Consider the following 19,534-nt stretch of genomic DNA (forward strand, 5'->3'; position numbering starts at 1 on the left):
GTGATGCAACATAGTTGTATGCTGAAATATTGTGACACTTACGTTCAGCCATTCACCAACTGTTCCATTGTGAATTCAGCTGAGAAAAACTGAAGCATCACTTTTTCAGTATTTTTTTGTCAGTCTCTCTGTATCCATTCTTTCTTAGTTGGGCAGCAAATGTAATCTTCTGTGCTTTCATATTCCCAGTTCTTGCACACACTTCCTTGCTTCTCAATTTCCAAATACCATTTTCATGCTTTCAATTTGTAATTTTTGAATTCTTCTTCTTGTAAATATTCAACTGGTGGGCTGTGTTTATGGTAAGGCATTTTGAGGCGTAAAGACATAAAGTGTCAATCACCACATTTTAATGCCTTAGTATTGTATTATTAGATGTGGCTTTTTTATAGTATGTGTTCCCTAAGTGACTGTCATTTCCATTATTCTTGCTCTATTTGTATTGGCTGCTGTGTCCACAGCAGGCGGCTGGAATGTTTTTCCTGGATATTTAAATTCTGAAACATGATTCTTCCATATTTTGATTCCCTTTAACATTGGTTTTGTTTGTGATTTTTTTCCAACAAAACTTGGAATCCAGTTTTTCTACTACCGCCAAGAGAATGTTTATCTGTTTGGTTGCATCCTGTAAGTTTTCTACTAACATTGCGAAGTAATCAGTATAAACTAAGAAGTCAAGTTCCAGTTAACCTGTTTCCCAAGTTTCAACTTAAATAACAACCATTCTTCTGTTGGTTTCTCTTCATTTTCATACTATTTTCTTCAATACACAATTGAATAATAATAGGTTGCATGTGAACTAGATTCAGAGCAGTTTTAATAAAATGAAAATAATAATAAAAAAAATTGTCATAAAACTGTGAAATGTCTATGAAGGTAGATTTGCTAGCAATATAATTTAGTTAATTTAATTGAAATAGGCCCTGAGGCGTGTACTCATTACTGTTTCTCTGTTGATTATTCTGTTTAAGTTTTTTAATAAAATATCATTAAGTAGTAAATGCACTGGAAAGTGTATAGCATTTTTTTACAGTTTCAGAATAGCAAGCTGCACTCTGTGTCAGTTCCTTATCAGTGGACTGGTTCAATTTGAATGCTTGCTAAATTAAATAGCCAGGCACCCTATTCCTAATTCTTGAAATAAGAGAATTAGATTATTATGTCTGGCACACTAACATGTAGAAAACTGAAATCTTGATAGCGTCCTCTTTTAAATCATCACAAGAATGACAAAAACCCAAATCAGAATAAGCGATAAAGGAATAGAAAGGCAACTGAAATAGCTCAACAGTGAAAAGTCCACTAGACTTGATGGGATACTAGTTTGATGATACACAGAGTATACAAAAGACATTGCCCCTATTTCAACAGCAGTGTGCTGTAGATCTCTAGATGAGGATAAAAAAAAAGCACAGGTCACTCCCGTTTCACACTTGGTCTTATTAAGAAGAGGAAAGAGGTACCCACAGTGAATGGACTTCAGGCGCAGGCAGTAAAAGATACTGCCAGCACACATTCCTGGGCACAAACTGAAGACAGTGCATTCTGTCAATAGAAGACAGAACGTGGAGATATTGATTCGGGGGGGGGGGGGGGGGGGGGGAGATGAAAGTACTGAATCACCCCTAAACAGTCAGCACACATGGTGATGCAACGTAGTTGCTGGCTGAAATACTATTCCTGTTTAACATTAATATTTTTTGTCAGCCTCTCTCTATCCATTCTTTCTTAGTGCCCATAAAATATAATTCTCCACTTTATCGTATGATATGTACTGGGTGACATTAAATAACAGGAACATTTCCACAATCCAATAAAACTAGAAGTGATTAAGGAAAGAAATTGCATTCATAATAATTGAAACCTTACTGCTTTGCCATTTACGAAACATTGATGGCATTTACCATTTTTATAAAATTAAGTCCTTTAGATGGTGTCCTCCTGTATAAATACATTTGTGAATCCTGCTGCTGAGATTCCTCATTACCTTTGCAACATCTCAGCTGGAATACTGTGAATTGCATCCCAAATTCTCTGTTTTAACTCGTCCAGGATTCTTGGTCGAGTCTTGTAGACTTTGCTCTTGAGGCAGCCGCACAAGGAAAAAATCGTGGATTAATAAATCTGACCATCTTAGGGGGCCAGGGAATGTTACCAAATCGTGAGATCACACGGTTGCCAAACAATTGTTGCATATGTGCCATTGATTGCCAACAGTATGTGATTTCGCTCCCTCTTGTTGAAACCAGGCTTCTTGAACATTTGGAATGTCGTTCAGTGCAGGTGTATCGAAAGTTCGTAACATCTCCATGACATTGACAGTTATTGCGTTTCCCTGTTCATTTGCGAAAAAAATATGTTCCAATAATCCCGTATGATGAAACACTACGCCATACTGTCACTTTACTAGTGTGTAAAGGTCGCTCGTGAACGTCATTAGGATTTGTGTTTGCCCAGTAACGGTAGTTCTGTTTATTCACATAACGTGTGAGAGGAAAATGGGCCTCATCTGTCATCCACAACTTGTTAGGAAATTCATTGTCATTGTTTTTGTTATTGTTTTTGACAGAAACCTAATCATATCCAATAATCATTGTCTTTCAATTGTTGCACCATGTGTAGTTTGTACGGATGAAATTTTAAATCAAGATGAAGAATCCTGTAAACACTCTCCCATGACATTGCAACCACTGCTGCTTGCTTACGAATTGAATGCCGTGGGCTCCGAAAGTCAGACTCGCTTCCAACATCAGTGTTCGCTGGAGAACGCACACTTCTTGGTCGACCTGTTGGTTTCTTCTTGAGGGCAGATCCAGTCTGTTCAAAGTTATTAATTCATCATTTTATTGTGTTTCGATGGAACGGCATAAAGACATCGTAAATTATAAAAAGGTCAAAATTCCCTCTGCGCTGCTACCAAACTATCATTGTTTTTATGAAACATTTTTATGGCTAACGCATGCTGTTGTCAGATGCACTGATCCATGATTACTGAAATGGCGGACTGTTTACTCGCCAAATGTCACGAACCTGCAGTGCTGTCACTACTCATTTGAAACATTCATGTTATTCTGTGTCACCCTGTATATATTCTCATTATCATACTTCGGATGTATAAGATTTTCTGTCTTTCTTCTCCAAATTATTTAAATGCCTGGCTGCATTTACAGTATGACAGTTTGATGCATAGAGACACTAGCTTTAATCACCATATTGTAATGCCATAATATTATATTAATAGATAGACTCTTTTTATTGTATGTGTTCTTTTAGGGACTGTGTGTTTTGTTTATTGAGTGGAATGCCATTTCCATCTTTCTAGCTCTATTTGTATTAGTTGCTGTGTCCACAGCTTGTGGCTGGATTGTTTGTCCTTAGTATTTATATTCTGAATCTTGATTTTTCCACGTTTTGATTCCCTTTAACGTTGGTCTTTTTTTTTTTTTTTTTTTTTTTTTTTTTTTTTTTTTTTTTTTTTTTTTAATAAAATTTGATAGCAATTTAAATTAATTAATTTAACTGACATTCGTTCTGAGGTGTGTACTCATCACTGTCACTACCTATTGAGTACTCTGTTTTAAGTTTTTTAATGAAACAGCATTAAGTTTGATAAGTCATCGAAATTGTAGATGTACTGGAAAGTGTAAAGCATTTTTTACAGTTCCAGGCTAGCAAGCTGCACTCTGTGTCAGTTCCTTATCATTGGACTGGTCCAATTTGAATGCTTGCTAAATTAAATAGCCAGGCACCCTATTCCTAATTCTCAAAATGAGAGAATTAGATTATTATGTCTGGCACATTAGTGTTTGGAAAACAAATCTTGGTAAATTCCTCTTTTAAATCGTCGCATGAACGACAAGATAGAAAATCAGAATAAGTGACAAAGGAATAGAAAATCAACTGAAATAGCTCAACAGTGGAAAGGCCACTGGACTTAATGGGATACCAGTTTGATTTTACACAGAGTATATGAAAGACCTTGCTCCTCTTCCAACAGCAGGTCTCTAGAGGAGTGAAGCTACCCTAATGATAAAAGTTTCACACTTGGTCTTATTAAGAAGAGTAAGGAGGTACCCCACAGTGAATTGACTTCAGGGGCAGGCAGTGAAAGATACTGCAAGCACACATCCTGGGGCACAAGCTGAAGACAGGACAGTGTGTTGATGGAAGACAGCAGTGGAGAGATGCTTGGCATGGATCTGGGAGAGAGCAAGTCAGTGTGGTGGGAGGGCATAAAATGTAATTGTCCACTTTCTCATTTTATATGTTATGTTCCCAGTTTTTGCATCCTTGCTTCTCAGTTTCCAGATCCCATTTTCATATCCTAGAGCTATAATTTTCTGAATTTCTCTCTTTCCTCTCCAAATTATTTCACTTGCTTGGCTGCGTTTATGGTAATATATTTTGAGGCATAAAGACACCCAGTTTTAATCACCTCATCATTTTTCCATAATATTGTATTAACAGATAATGACTTTTTTATTGTATGTGTTCTTTAGGTGACTGCATATGTTGCTTGTTAAGTGGAAAGCCATTTCCATTTTTCTGACACTGTATTAGCTGCTGTGTCCACGCATTTGGCTGAATCATTTGTCCTGAATATTTAAATTCTAAAAATTGATTTTTCCGTGTTTTGAATCCCTTTAATGTTTGTTTTGTTTATGATTTTTTCCAAAAAGTTTGAAATCCAATTTTTCTGCTTCCACTTTGAGCATATTTATCTGTGTTATTTATCTTTGTTATTTATCTTCGTTATTTATCTTTGTTGTTGCATCCTGTAGGTTTCCTGCAAATTTTGCAAAATAATCGGCAAAAACTAAGAAGTCAAGTTCAAGTTAGTCTGTGTTTCCCGAGTTTCTACTCACATAGTCACTATTCTTCTGTTCATTTTTCTCTCTTTTCATACTACTTTCTTCAACATGGAATTGAATAATAATCCTCACGCATCTCGTGTGTGGATTAATTTCTTTTCAACAGATACAGGAACTTCTTGAACATCGTGTAGAGCTTACCTGAGTCAAATTGTAGTATATTGCAAGTGAACTGGATTCAGAGCAATTTTAATAAAATAATAATAAACTTGACATATAGAAGCAGACCATGAAATGTTTATGAAGGTAGAATTGATAGCACTTTAATTTAGTTAATTTAACTGATATTGACTCTGTGGTGTGTTCTCATAACTGTCACTCACTCTCTACTTGTTATTCGGATCAAGTTTTTTTTTAATTGCATTAAGTTAGGTGAGCCATTAAGTAGTAGATGTACTGGAAAGTGTATTGCAGTTTTTACAGTTCCAGAATTGCAAGCTGCACTCTGTGTCAGGTCTTTATCATTGGACTGGTTCAATTTGAATGCTTGCTAAATTAAATAGCCAGGCACCCTATTCCTAATTCTCAAAATGAGGGAATTAGATTATTATGTCTGGAACAATAGTATATGTGTGATGAAATCTATTTTACTGTGCTATTTTCCAATATGTATCTAGCTGAGTGTACATATTTATGGTTTAACGCTGTACATCTATAAGGAACAATTCATTACCCAAACACTGCATTTGATGCCATCAAATAAAGTGGGGAAACTGTCAACAGGTAGAAGTATTATTTAACTGTATATTTTGGTCTGTTGTTTAATTCTGAGTGGGATTTTCTAATTTTATGTTGTGTACTTGAGTTGTCATATTGTTACTAATACTCTTTTGTTTAATATTGAGGAAAACACACTGTCACATTAATAGCTGACATGCCCATGATTCTTCACTGTTGCTACTATGTTGTATCATTAGGTTAGCTGTAAGTGATTTGTGCTTGCCAAATATTCAACTTAATTGTGGCTTTAATATCTTCAGTGATATATTCACTGTGATCAGGTATTGTGTGGAAACAAAAACCTCATTACAATGAGCATTTGTCAGGGATCTAATAAAAATTTTCAGTCCTCTGCTCTAGAAAACACACACATCGAAAAAAGCTTTGCCTCACCTCGGTTCTGAGAGTTCCGCAACCTGTACAGAAAATTGGAATACAGATCAACATAAACATCATTTCCACTCTTTTTATTGCTCATGAAAAACACACAATGCACGTTGTGCCACCATACAGAAAGACCTTCATAGGGGATGGTCCAGATTGCTGTACACACTGGTACTTCTAATACCCCGTAGCACATCCTCTTGCATTGATGCATGCCTGTATTATTTGTTGCTTACTATCCGCAAGTCCGTCTAGCCACGGTTGGTCCAGATTGCCCCACTCCTCAATGGCGATTCGGCATAGATACCTCAGAGTGGTTCGTAGGTCACACCATCCATAAACAGTCCTTTTCAATCTGTCCTAGGCTTGGTCGATAGGATTCATGTCTGGAGAACATGCTGGCCACTCTAGTCGAGTGATGTTGTTACCTTAAAGGAAGTCATTCACAAGATGTGCATGATGAGGGTGCGAAGTGTTGTCCACGAAGACAAATGCCTCGCCAATATGCTGCCGATATAGTTGCACTATCGGTCTGAGGATGGCATTCACGTATTGTACAGCCATTATGTCGCCTTCCATGACAACCAGCAGCATACGTCGGCTCCACATAATGTCGGCCCAAAACAGCAGGGAACCTCCACCTTGCTGCACTCACTGGACTATGTATCTAAGGTGTTCAGCCTCCAAACAGGTCTCCAACAATTGTCTGGTTGAAGGCATATATATGGGATACTCATTGGTGAAGGTGATACCAATCCTGAGCAATCCATTTGGCATGTTGTTGGGCCCATCTGTACCGCGCTGCATGGTGTCGTGGTTGCAAAGATGGACGTCGGGAGTGAAGTTGCGCATCATACAGCCTATTGTGAACAGTTTGAGTCATAACATGAGGTCCTGTGGCTGCGCGAAAAGCATTATTCAACATGGTGACCTTTCTGTCAGGGTTCCTCAGAGCCACAATCGGTAGGTAGCAGTCACCCACTGCAGTAGTAACTCTTGGATGGCCTGAGTGAGGCATGTCATGGACAGTTCCTGTCTCTCTGTATCTCCTCCATGTCTGAACAACATCGCTTTGGTGCACTCTGAGATGCCTGGACACTTCACTTGTTGACATCCCTTCCTAGCACAAAGTAACAATGCGGACATGATCGAACTGCGGTATTGACCATCTAGGCATAATTGAACTACAGGCAACACAAGATGTGTACCTTCTTCCTGGTGGAATGACTGGAACAGATGTGCTGTCTCACCCCCTCTGTCTAATAGGTGCTGCTCATGTGTGATGGTTTACATTTTTTGGGTGGGTTTTGTGACATCTCTGAACAGTCAAAGTCTCTCTGTCTGTGATACAATATCCACAGTCAACGTATATCTTCAGGAATTCTGGGAACCGGAGTGATGCAAAATTTTCTTAGATGTGTGTATGATAGATTGTTGATAGAGTGAATAATAATAAAATAATAATAATAATAATAATAATAATAATAATAATAATAATCTTTTAAATTTGATACTGCTCCCAGTTTCATACTTACTTTCTCCACCAAATGGTTGCCCCCACCCCTAACCTTCATTTTTGCGTGTAGTGAATGAGTAAGTGCTATTTTCCAAACTTCTGGTATTTGTTCAGTCCTCCATATGTTTTGGATTTCTTTTTATAGTTGTCCGACAGTTCAGTCATTCACATTTCTGCAACAAAATTGTCCTCCCCTGGAACTTTGTTGTTTTCTAGATCACTAATAATCTGTTGGATGTCCTGAAAATTTTATGGTTGTGGATCTTCAAATTTATTATGTGGAACTTGCATTGGGAACTTCTCTTTAAGTTTTTCATAGTTTAGAAGCTTCTGAAAGTTTGTTGTCATTGTGGTCTTCAGTTCTGAGGCTGGTTTGATGCAGCTCTCCATAATACCCTATCCTGTGCAAGCTTCTTCATCTCCCAGTACCTACTGCAACCTACATCCTTCTGAATCTGCTTGGTGTATTCATCTCTTGGTCTCCCTCTACGATTTTTACCCTCCACGCTGCCCTCCAATGCTAAATTTGTAATCCCTTGATGCCTCAGAACATGTCCTACCAACTGGTCCCTTCTTCTAGTCAAGTTGTGCCACAAACTCCTCCCCAATTCTACTCAGTACCTCCTCATTAGTTATGTGATCTACCCATCTAATCTTCAGCATTCTTCTGTAGCTTCTATTCTCTTCTTGTCCAAAGTATTTATTGTCCATGTTTCACTTCCATACATGGCTACACTCCATACAAATACTTTCAGAAATGACTTCCTGACACTTAAATCTATACACGATCTTAACAAATTTCTTTTCTTCAGAAACGCTTTCCTTGCCATTGCCAGTCTACATTTTATATCCTCTCTACTTTGACCATCATCAGTTATTTTGCTCCCCAAATAGCAAAACTCCTTTACTGCTTTAAGTGTGTCATTTCCTAATCTAATTCCCTCAACTTCATTCGACTACATTCCATTATTCTCGTTTTGCTTTTGTTGATGATCATGTTCTGAAAGTATCCTGCCCTTATTATGCAGCCTTCCTGATTATTTAGCAGCAGCTTTTCTTTTTCATATTTGAAACACAGATTTGGTGCTCAGTATTTTTGTAAGGTAAATTTAAAAGTTTTATAGAAATATCTCATATTATTTTTCTAGAGGTCCTCAATAAGTTGCTAAATTTGGCACTGTTTAATGAAAGGAAAAATTTTAGCCCTCAGTGATCTGTGTCTTTTAAATTCAATCTTCAGATTTTTTGCAAGAGAACCATTTCATCCAGGTTTCTTTTTTCTTTTTTCTTTTCTTTTTTTTTCTTTTTTTTCCCTTCATAGTTAGTCTTGCCCGTATTGTTTGCTATACCACCTGTTTTTGTCAGGACAACTGATGATGCAGTGTAGTTGTATGCTGAAATATTGTGCCTGTTTGACACTTACATCCAGCCATTCACAAGCTGTTTCATCATGAATTCAGCCGAGAGAAACTGAAGAATCACAATTTCAGTATATTTTGTCAGTCTCTTTTTATCCATTCTTTCTTAGTTGGACAGCAAATGCAATCATCTGTGTTTTCATATTCCCAGTTCTTGCATACACGTCCTTGCTTCTCAATTTCTAAATCCCATTTTCATGCTTTCGATTATAATTTTTTAATTCCTCTCCTTTTCCAAATTATTCAACCGCTGAGCTGTGTTTATGGTAAGGCATTTTGAGGGTTAACAACAAAGTTTTAATCACCACTTTTAGTGCCTTAGTATTGTATTATTAGATGTGGCTTTTTTATTGTATGTGTATGTGTTACCAGTTTGTTCTGAGGCATCAAGGGATCACCAATTTAGTATTGGAGGGCAGCGTGGAGGGTAAAAATCGTAGGGGGAGACAAAGAGATGAATACGCTAAGCAGATTCAGAAGGATGTAGGTTGCAGTAGGTACTGGGAGATGAAGAAGCTTGCACAGGATAGAGTAGCATGGAGAGCTGCATCAAACCAGTCTCAGGACTGAAGACCACAACAACAACGTGTTCGTTAACTGAATGTATGTGCCATGTGTATTGAGTGAAATGTCATTTCCATTATTCTTCCTCTATTTGTATCAGCTCTTGTGTCCACAGCATGTGGCTGGATGGTTTCTCCTGAATATTTAAATTCTGAAACTTGATTTTTCTGCATTTTGATTCCCTTTAATTTGATTCCCTTTAATTTGATTTTTTTCAACAAAACTTTGAATCCAATTTTTCTGCTGCCACCTAGAGAATGTGTATCTGTTTGGTTGCATCCTGTAAGTTTTCTACTAACATTGCGAAGTAATCAGCATAAACTAAGAAGTCAGGTTCCAGTTAACCTGTTTCCCAAGTTTCAACTTAAATAACAACCATTCTTCTGTTGGTTTCTCTTCATTTTCATACTATTTTCTTCAATACACAGTTGAATAATAATAGGTTGCATGTGAGCTAGATTCAGAGCAGTTTTAATAAAATAAAAATAATAATAAAAAATTTGTCATAAAAGTTTGAAATGTGTATGAAGGCAGATTTGATACCAATTTAATTTAGTTAATTTAATTGATATTGGCCATGAGGTGGGTACTCGTCACTTCTCTTTGTTGATTATTCTGTTCAAGATTTTTAGCAAAATATCGTTAAGTTAGGTAAGTCATTAAGTAGTTAATACACTTGAAAGTATGTAGCATTTTTTACAGTTCCAGAATAGCAAGCTGCACTCTGTGTCAGTTCCTTATCAATGAACTGGTTCAATTTGAATGCTTGCTAAATTAAATAGCCAGGCACCCTATTCCTAATTCTCAAAATGAGAGTATTAGATTATTATGTCTGGCACACTAGTATGTAGAAATCTGAAATGTTGATAACTTCCTCTTTTAAATTGCCGCATGAATGACAAAAACCCTAATCAGAATAAGTGAAGAAGGAATAAAAAGGCAACTGAAATAGCTTGACAGTGAAAAAAGGCCACTAGATTGGGCAGGTTACCAGTTTGATTCTACACAGAGTATTTGAAAGACCTTGCCCCTCTTCTAACAGCAGGTCTCCAGAGGAGTGAAGCAATCCTATTGATAAAAAAAAGCACAGTCACTCCCATTTCACACTTGGTCTTATGAAGAAGAGGAAGGAGGTACCCACAGTGAACTGACTTCATGGGCAGGCAGTAAAAGATACTGCCAGCACACATTCCTGGGCACAAACTGAAGACACAGCAACGTGTCGATAGAAGACTGACCTGAGATATATCGAGTTGGGGGGGGATTCTGTGAGCCATCCCTAAGCAGTCAGCCAGTCAATACGCCTGGTGATGCAACGTAATTGCTTGCTCAAATATTGTTCCTGTTTAACACTGACATCCAGCCATTCATGAACTGTTTCATCGTGAATTAAGCAGTGAGAAACTGAAGCTTCAAAAATTGAATATTTTTTGTCAGCCTCTCTTTATCCATTCTTTCTTAGTGCCCATAAAACTTAATTCTCCACTTTATCATGTGATATGTACAGGGTGACATAGAAAAATGGGAACATTTACACGATCCAATAAAACTAGGAGTGATTAAGGAAAGAAATTGCATTCATAGTGATTGAAACCTTACTGCTTTGCCATTTACGAAACATTGATGGCATTTACCATTTTTTAAAAATTAAGTCTTTTAGATGATGTCCTCCTGTATAAATACATTTGTGAATCCTGCTGCTGAGATTCCTCATTGACCACTGTATCATCTCAGCTGGGATACTTGAATTGCATCCTGAATTATGTTTTAACCCATCCATGGTTCTTGGTCGAGTCGTGTAGACTTTGCTCTCGAGGTAGCCCCACAAGAAAAAATCACAAACTGATAAATTTGGCAATCTAGGGGGCCAGGGAATGTTACCGAATTGTGAGATCACACGGTTGCCAAACATTTCTCGTACATATACCATTGATTGTCATCCCGTTGAAACCGGGCTTCATGAACTTTGTAAAGTGTAACCAAAGTTCGTAACATCTCCACATCATGATTGGCATTGACAGTTATTGCGTTTCCCAATTCATTTTTAAGAAAATGCAGTCCAATAATCCCATGTGATGAAACGCCACACCATACTGTCACTTTACTAGCGTGTAGAGGGCACTTGTGAACATCATTAGGATTTGTGTTTGCCCAATAACGGTAGTTCTGTTTATTCACATAACATGAGAGATGAAAATGTGCCTCATCTGACATCCACAACTTGTATAGAAATTCGTTGTCGTCTATTTTTGCTATCATTTGTTGGCAGAATCCTAATCCTAATCCTAACCGGTAATTGTTTTCATTCAAATGTTGCACCATCTTAGCTGATACGGTTGAAATTTTAAATCAGGATGAAACGTTCTGCGAACACTCCCCTGGAACATTCCAACCACTGCTGCTTGCATACGAATTAAATTCCACTGATCCATGATTCCTGAAATGACGAACTGTTTACTCGCTAAATGGTCACGAACCCACACTTCTGCCACCTACCCATGGCTGCCACTACTGATTTCAAACATTCATGTTATTCTGTGTCACCCTGTATATATTCTCATTTTCATACTTCGGATCTATAAGATTTTCCATCTTTCTTCTCCAAATTATTTAACTGCCTGGCTGTGTTTACAGTATGACATTTTGAGGCAGAAAGACACCAGTTTGTCGCCATGTTGTAATGCCATAATATTGTATTAATAGATAAAGACTTTTTTTATTATATAGATAGAGAATTTTATATTATTTGTGTTCTTTAAGGGAATGTATGTTTTGTTTATTAAGTGGAATGCCATTTCCATTTTTCTGGCTCTAATTGTATTAGCTGCTGTGTCCACAGCATGTGGATGGATTGTTTGTCCTTAGTATTTAAATTCTGAAACTTGACTTTTCCATACTTTGATTCCCTTTAACATTTATCATGTTTATGTTTTTTTTTTCAATAAAATTTGATAGCAATTTAATTTTTTTAATCTCGTTAGTTTAACTGACATTCGTTCTTAGGTGTGTACTCATCACTGTCACTCTCTATTGATGATTCTGTTAAAGTTTCTTAATGAAACAGCATTAATTTCAGAAGTCATCAAAATAGTTGGTGTACTGGAAAGAATACTGCATTTTTTAGTGTTTCAGAATTGCAAGCTGCACTCTGTGTCAGTTCCTTATCACTGGACTGGTTCAATTTGAATGCTTGCCACATTAAATAGCCAGGCACCCTATTCCTAATTCTCAAAATGAGAGTATTAGATTATTATGTCTGGCACACTAGCATGTGGAAAACTGAAATCTTGATAACTTCAGTCTTTTTCGAATATGTATCTTGCTAAGCGTAGTGTTAACAGGTAAAAGGTTTATTTACCTAGACTTTTTTTTTGCATGAAATTATCTAATTTTATGTTACCTGATTGTGTTGTTATTTTGTTAGTGACACTCTTTTGTTTAGTATTGAGTAATATGCACTGTCATGTTAAACAGTTGTAACGGATCTGTCCATGTTTGGCCACTGTTGCTGTTCATATAATTTGAGTAGCTGTAAATGATCTGTGCTTATCTGTAAATGACTTGTACATACAAAGTAAGACACATCAGTCGTTACCATAAAGATGACATATTAAGTTGCAGACAGACACAATTAAGACACTTACACATAAGCTTTCAGCCACAGCCCTTGTCAGAAAAAGAAAGAGAAACGCACAGCGTTCATTGACACAAGCAAGCACACCTAACGCGCATGTGACCGCCCACTGTGGCAGCTCGGACCAGAATGGCTTTGCTGGTGCCTGGGCTGAGAGATGGCGTTCCAGCCAATATGAAATACTTATCGTCTGATTTTTCGGAAACTATTTGGTGAAAGAAATTTGATTTTTGTACATCTTACAGTCTGATGTCTTTGCCCGATAAAGAACTGAATTTCTTTGTGGTATCCACCATACTTACTGCACTGCATCAAATTAAGCGAAACAGTGCACGAAATTTTACAAAGTTCACAGAGGTAAAAATGCAATGCCTAAACATTATGTACAATTGATTTCATCTCATAAATTGCAGTGAACAAAGGGTGGGTGCTGCAACCTTATCTCAGAACTCTGAAGAAGTTTGCAGAATGTGTGGTTGATAAATAATGAAATGTGTAGTGGGTGAAGTGTACTGATCTGTCTGAATCTACACACAGAAGTCTTCATTATTTTCTGATGTCCAGTTTTATGATTTGAGTGCTAGCTGTCTTGAGTAAATAATAAAGAACTTCACATATCATCAGCAAAGTTGATTTTTATTTTATATTAACTTACACCTGACACAAGAAATTTCCAAATTTTGCTTTAATGGGGCATTGAAATAAGTCAATGGTGAAAAATGAAAATTTGTGCCAAACCACAATTTGAACCTGTAATGCATTGACTGCATTAGTATAACAATCAGTTTAAAATATAATTTTCTTTCTTGTTGATTAACATTTAAAATTGCCATATTACAGTAATTTTCATTGTTTATTAGCCTGTTCATTGCCTAATTTGTAATTTCTCATTGAAAAATGATAAATGTTGTTTAAGCTTTGATACAATGGTTTATTTTCTGGAATGTCATTTATTAGTCTGTTATTGTTGGTCTCAAATATTCGCCAACAGCAACTGAATAATTTAGTGTTGAGCTGAATTTGTAATAAATTTTAGTTTTTACAAGAGAATTTGAAGGTTTACATTTCATAAACAGTATGCTACCTCGTACTTAGTGTTTTTACCCAACATCATTAACTTTCCCAAGTACGTAATCTAATTACTGAGGAGAGTGAAAATCTCAATGTACTCAACAAATGTTAACTACTTAGTGCAAACTGCATGACAGCAGTAAAATCCTGAAAAGATAAACTATTAATAAAAAATATGCCTGTGTTTGTTGGTACATTAAAATGGGGTATTGCTCTCTGTATTAACACACTGCTGAGGCAGCTACTTTTTAACAAACAATGAGATTTGTCAAATATCTTACAGCTGTAAATGACGACTTACAAATAGTTTTGTAAAGTGGGAACAACAGTGGAACCTGGCTATAACAACATTCAAAGATCCTTGAATATTATGATGATGTAAATGATAGTCATTGTGATTGAGATTCGTATTTTTAGTCTATTTTGGTGGCAAATGGCAAAGTACAAATTTATTTAACATTGTTTAGTTTTACATACAGTATTCATTCTGAAGTACTCTACCTACAGCTGTATATACTGTATTCACAATATACACAGCAGTATGTCAAGTTCTCACCAGACTTCTTTACTTAGGAGTGAAGTAATCAGTCATTTTACTCTGCTGTCTATTTGCCCCATACCCACATTTCTAAATTACATTCTGTGTTCATTATTTCATTTGCAATTTCATTGCCCCCTCCTCTAGCTTCAAAGAACATGTTCACAATTCTGATGGCTTCTGAAGTGTCACTCACAATAGGGATAGGCACTTCTTACAGTTGATTTCTGGAAGCAATGTAGGCAGCAACAGATAATCAGTGTCAACAAATGTGTCTTCAGTTTCAGCAGCATTTATTCCTTCAGTAGTGGTTCCTGCATGACAAACAGCTCTTGGTGGTTTGGGCTGTGCCCTGGCTCCAAGCTTTGGTAATGCATCTGATAACATCCATCAGTGTAATAGAATAATCCTGCCTTTTTTCAAGGCATTGTATCATTTTTGGTGATATGAGTGAAAAATAGTGGCATTTCAGACTCATAATTACTCCTTGGTCCATGGGTTGCAATACGTTTGTCATTTTTGAAGGAAGAAAAATGAGCTTAAATTTTTCCAGGCCAGTGTGTGCAGAATGTGCTGGACAGTTATCAACAAGAACAAATAGCCTAAGCTTCCGATCCCAATGCCTTTTTTCAGCTTCAAAGTGTTCGGAGGTCATCCTGGACTTTTTATTAGCATTGTAGTGAATAAGCAGATTTTTGCTTGCTTAAAACATCTAAGATTTTCTGATTTATCTATCGTGTGCAATTTTTTCTTCTCATTTCCATCTGTGTCAGCATAAACCAGAACTATTATTTATTCTGTAGATAATGTGCCGCCAACACATTTGTGCCCTTGAATTTCATAATCTTGTCTGGAGCCAATTAACAGAAAATGGCAGTCTCATCTACATTAAGATGTCACAGTCTGCATATCCTTCACAGATGGTAGACCACTTGGTAGTGAGCCATTGTTGGATTATTTCAGTTTTTACTCTATGGGATTCATCGCTCACTCCCGAAAATAATGCCGTGATGTTGCTTGAATCTGTCAATCCAGCCACTGCTGCACAGAAATTCCTCATCTTCTAAATTTGTTGGCAAATTCTTCGATTTCACCGTAAGGAGAACGTGAATGCTTCTCTGATGCTTAAACCACATAAGCAGTGCTTTGTCCACATCGCTTTATTCAGCCTGTTGTAACTGCTTAATTTTAGGTCAATTTTGTTCAAACGCAGTAACAATTTCATACTTGTTTTCCAAATTGTTTAGACTGCGGAATTTACGATGCCAAATTTGACAACACACGTCATCGTTTTGAGTTCTACTCTCGATTTCATGAATCACTTTCATTTTTTTGTCCATTAGGTAAATATTTCTTTTACTGGCCATGCTGCTCAAAAATACATTTGCTTCATAGCAGATTGTTATGGGAACTGACATCACATGTACTGTTGATGTGTGTTCTGTCATCGTCACCACTACTGTAGTGTTAATGAACTAGTGTAACAATGATGTGAGGAGTCTATATTACACCTATTGTTGGCGAGAGGGTAGAGGAGAAGACTATGCCAGGTCGCTTATTAACAAAAACAGATTGCCTTCTACAGTTCATTGATTCTTGTAAAATCTTGTTGCTAAGTGAGTCTGAAAATGTCATGTACAAGGTACATTTGTCATATTAAATGAGGATGAGAAGTATATTCCTTATGAGGAATATGGCAGTACTACAGAAATTACAACATTATAGCCGAGTTGTCGTCGTGACCGATATTGACGTTCAGCTGTATTGGTCGACATTTTAATTATTTCATTTTTAAATACGACAACTGACACTGAAATGTTTCTGCACGCAGGAGAAGTTTGACGGCCACCAGCAGTTCTTCGCCATCGTGCAGCTGATCGGGTCGCGCAAGCAGGCGGAGGGATTTGCCTACCGGCTAGAGCTGAATGGGCAGCGCCGCCGACTCACTTGGGAGGCGACGCCCCGCTCGATCCACGAGGGGGTCGCCTCTGCCATCCTCAACTCGGACTGCCTGGTGTTCGACACCTGCATCGCGCAGCTGTTTGCCGACAATGGCAACCTGGGCATAAACGTGACGATATCGATGGTGTAGCGAGGTGGGGGCGGCGGCAGGAAGGGTGGTGCTCGGGCCGGGGCAGAAGAGGGCACAGATGGTGGGGGGCGGGATGCCTGCGGCCCTGTGGATGGTGCCGGAGACGACTGTCCGGTGTCAGACGCACAAGAGTTGCTCCGCCTGCTGTCCGGTGACTGACTGATGGGAGTGACTCCTGCCATCCCCACTCGGGAGGCTCAACAGACTGAGACCGGGGCCCGTGACAGGCCGATCCTGCAGACACTGCCGTTCCCATCTCCCACTCGTGTGTTAGTGTATGCGTAAGATTCCTCTGGGACTGAAGCTGTATTCGTACTGCAGCACCCCTCTGTGTGACAAATTACTATGTGACAACTCCTACAATTGCACCTGTTCCCAGTATAATTTCTTCACTGCGTAAAAAAAAAAATAATAGAATGGTGTGTCTCCGTAATGAAGCCTAGCAGTGTGTCGTCAACCTGGCAGGTTCTCAACAGATTCCCATTGAGTCATTTTGAGTCTTATATTAGCCCTGTTGTGCTTACAGTACACTTGTAAGCACCATGTGAAAACTCTTTCAAAAGTCTTTCCGGGAGCAGTGTCGAGATAGCATACGCTTTTGTTACTTTGAGGCTAGATCTCTTGCATTCCAGAATGTGATTTGCCCGTTTTCCCCACTCGGCAAGAGTTAAATCTTTTGGGCCAGCGAGTTAATCTGGAATGGTGTAATTTACAAATAACTGTGATTGTGGGCCAGACATTGATTAATGTTTTTAGTATCTGACTATTTGTGACTGCTGAAATTCTTACAGTTCCAAAGAGAAACTGATGTCTGTGTTGTAAATGGCAATCTGATTAATACACATATGTGATAACCATTGCAGTTCCTGTAATATTGTAGATGATGTTTAAAATTTGTGTGGCTGTGGGTCAGCCTATTCCTGTAACACTATAATATTTAAGTGTGTTAACTGAATCAAAATTTTTTGATAGGCACAAAATTATAGTTAAATAATTGTACTCAATGCTATGGAGGCAGATATTATCATCATCGTCATATAGAAACACTTACTTAGTTTAAAGTGCAGTGTGATTCTGTTCACTGGGATATTTGTGGTGTCCTAAAATCATGCAATGAATGACACTCCTACGTAATAATAACTATAATTTTCTTTATTTTATTTTTGTAATGATCAGACATTCTTGTGTAGCGACTTGCTTCTTTAATCTTCCTGTGAAATTTAAAACTCTTGTTTCATGGTAATAACCATCATTTTAGTGTCATGAAGTTAATTTCTAGAAACATTTAATCACAGTAATTGCTTTGTAGTTCCATGGTGCAAAAAGTGGTCTTTTAGGTACTTTGAGCATCATTTAAGTGCCCACAAAGAATGCTCACCGGCTAGATGTTAAATGTAAATTTTCTCATACGACTGCACAAATCAAGATTTTTTTATTAATTTAAAAATAATATACATAATAGAAAGAGACTTTGGTTGTTCCTTTTATCGATGATTTGCAATCGTGTAGCTGTGTTCTTTCTTTCCTGCTTAATATGACATTTCAGTGTCAACTATTCTCAAATCAACATTTTTAATTATTTAAAATATTATACAGATTAGAAAGACTTTGATTTTCTCTTTTACTGATAATTTGTGATCAAGAAGCTGTGTTCTTCCTTTATTGTTTAATCTGACATCTCATTCGAGTGCTCTCGACACTTGATTTGAGATTTGTTTGTTTGTGTTGACGTGCCCCTGACATTTGCACCATGTGAACATCTGCTGGTTCAAATAATAAATGAAGTAATCTTGCTAACTGTACATTAGTTACTTAGAATAAGTTACTTTAAACATTTGGCAGCTTGTCACACAAATGTTGGACGTAAACTGGGCATTGGCACAATTTGTAGATACTGGTCTGTTAAATTAGATCAAATTGTGTGAAATATATTATGTGGAAGTAATCTGACACAAGTGAATGTATTTTTATAAATTGTGAGACGTGTCTTACCTCCAGAAGTATGTTAGGAACATGAATTTTTGCGTCTAGGGTTAACTTCCAGAAAGCAGTGCAGTTGCAGAATGTAGGCGTGTGATCCAGCCTTAGATAACTCTCAAGAACTCCCGATCCATCTCCAATAGATTGCTCTACCGAAGATGTGGCGGACTGAGATTCGTGCGGCACGTAAGGCGATACTGGAAGTAGCTCCGAACACATTCCGCCTCTGCAGTCTTACTGGCATGATGAACGTGTAAATTCTGCAAGTGGGAGGATACCGTCCATCCCGGTGACCCCTTTTCTGGACGGTAAGTTGAGGATTCTCTTTGTAATTGTTCAGCACAGTAGGGAATGTCTGAAACGGAGATGTTTGTGCCCACCTTTTTGTGTGCTTGGGTCATGTGGGTTTGTTCTGTCTTTCAGAAAGCACCAGAGCATGCAGTTTTCATTCATATTTTTAGCAAAGTATATCCAGGCGTTACCCCCTAGGCCGGAGACTTTTCAGGGCACCCCGTCCCTCTGTCACTCATTGGTTTTAGACTTTCGACATTTTTATTTTTTGTTGCTCTAAAGAATTAAGATTCTCTACTACAAAAATGTAATCAGTAGTGGAATTACTTAAAGCAAATGTATTTTGGATGTAAAAATTAAAAGTTATGTTATCAGCTAGTTACTTTTCTGCTCAGAAAAGGAAAACTATGTTGGAGAAATTGAAAGGAGTATGCTCAACTTTGGCAGTTTGCAGT

The 19,534-nt window shown here is 37.5% G+C and overlaps 1 protein-coding gene across 1 annotated transcript in view; it reads left to right on the forward strand.

Annotated features, from left to right (window-relative positions):
* The window catches only part of LOC126108703 (E3 ubiquitin-protein ligase SIAH1-like), a 75,396-nt gene extending 56,791 nt beyond the window's left edge, over positions 1 to 18,605 (forward strand). The window contains exon 3 of the mRNA XM_049914020.1: positions 16,548 to 18,605. Within this exon, the coding sequence (XP_049769977.1) occupies positions 16,548 to 16,808 (261 nt within the window). The 3' untranslated portion in view covers positions 16,809 to 18,605. The remainder of the gene's footprint in view (positions 1 to 16,547) is intronic.
* The last annotated feature ends 929 nt before the right edge of the window (positions 18,606 to 19,534 follow it).

This window comes from Schistocerca cancellata, chromosome 11, assembly GCF_023864275.1.
Source record: "Schistocerca cancellata isolate TAMUIC-IGC-003103 chromosome 11, iqSchCanc2.1, whole genome shotgun sequence".
In the NCBI taxonomy this organism is placed as follows: domain Eukaryota; kingdom Metazoa; phylum Arthropoda; class Insecta; order Orthoptera; family Acrididae; genus Schistocerca; species Schistocerca cancellata.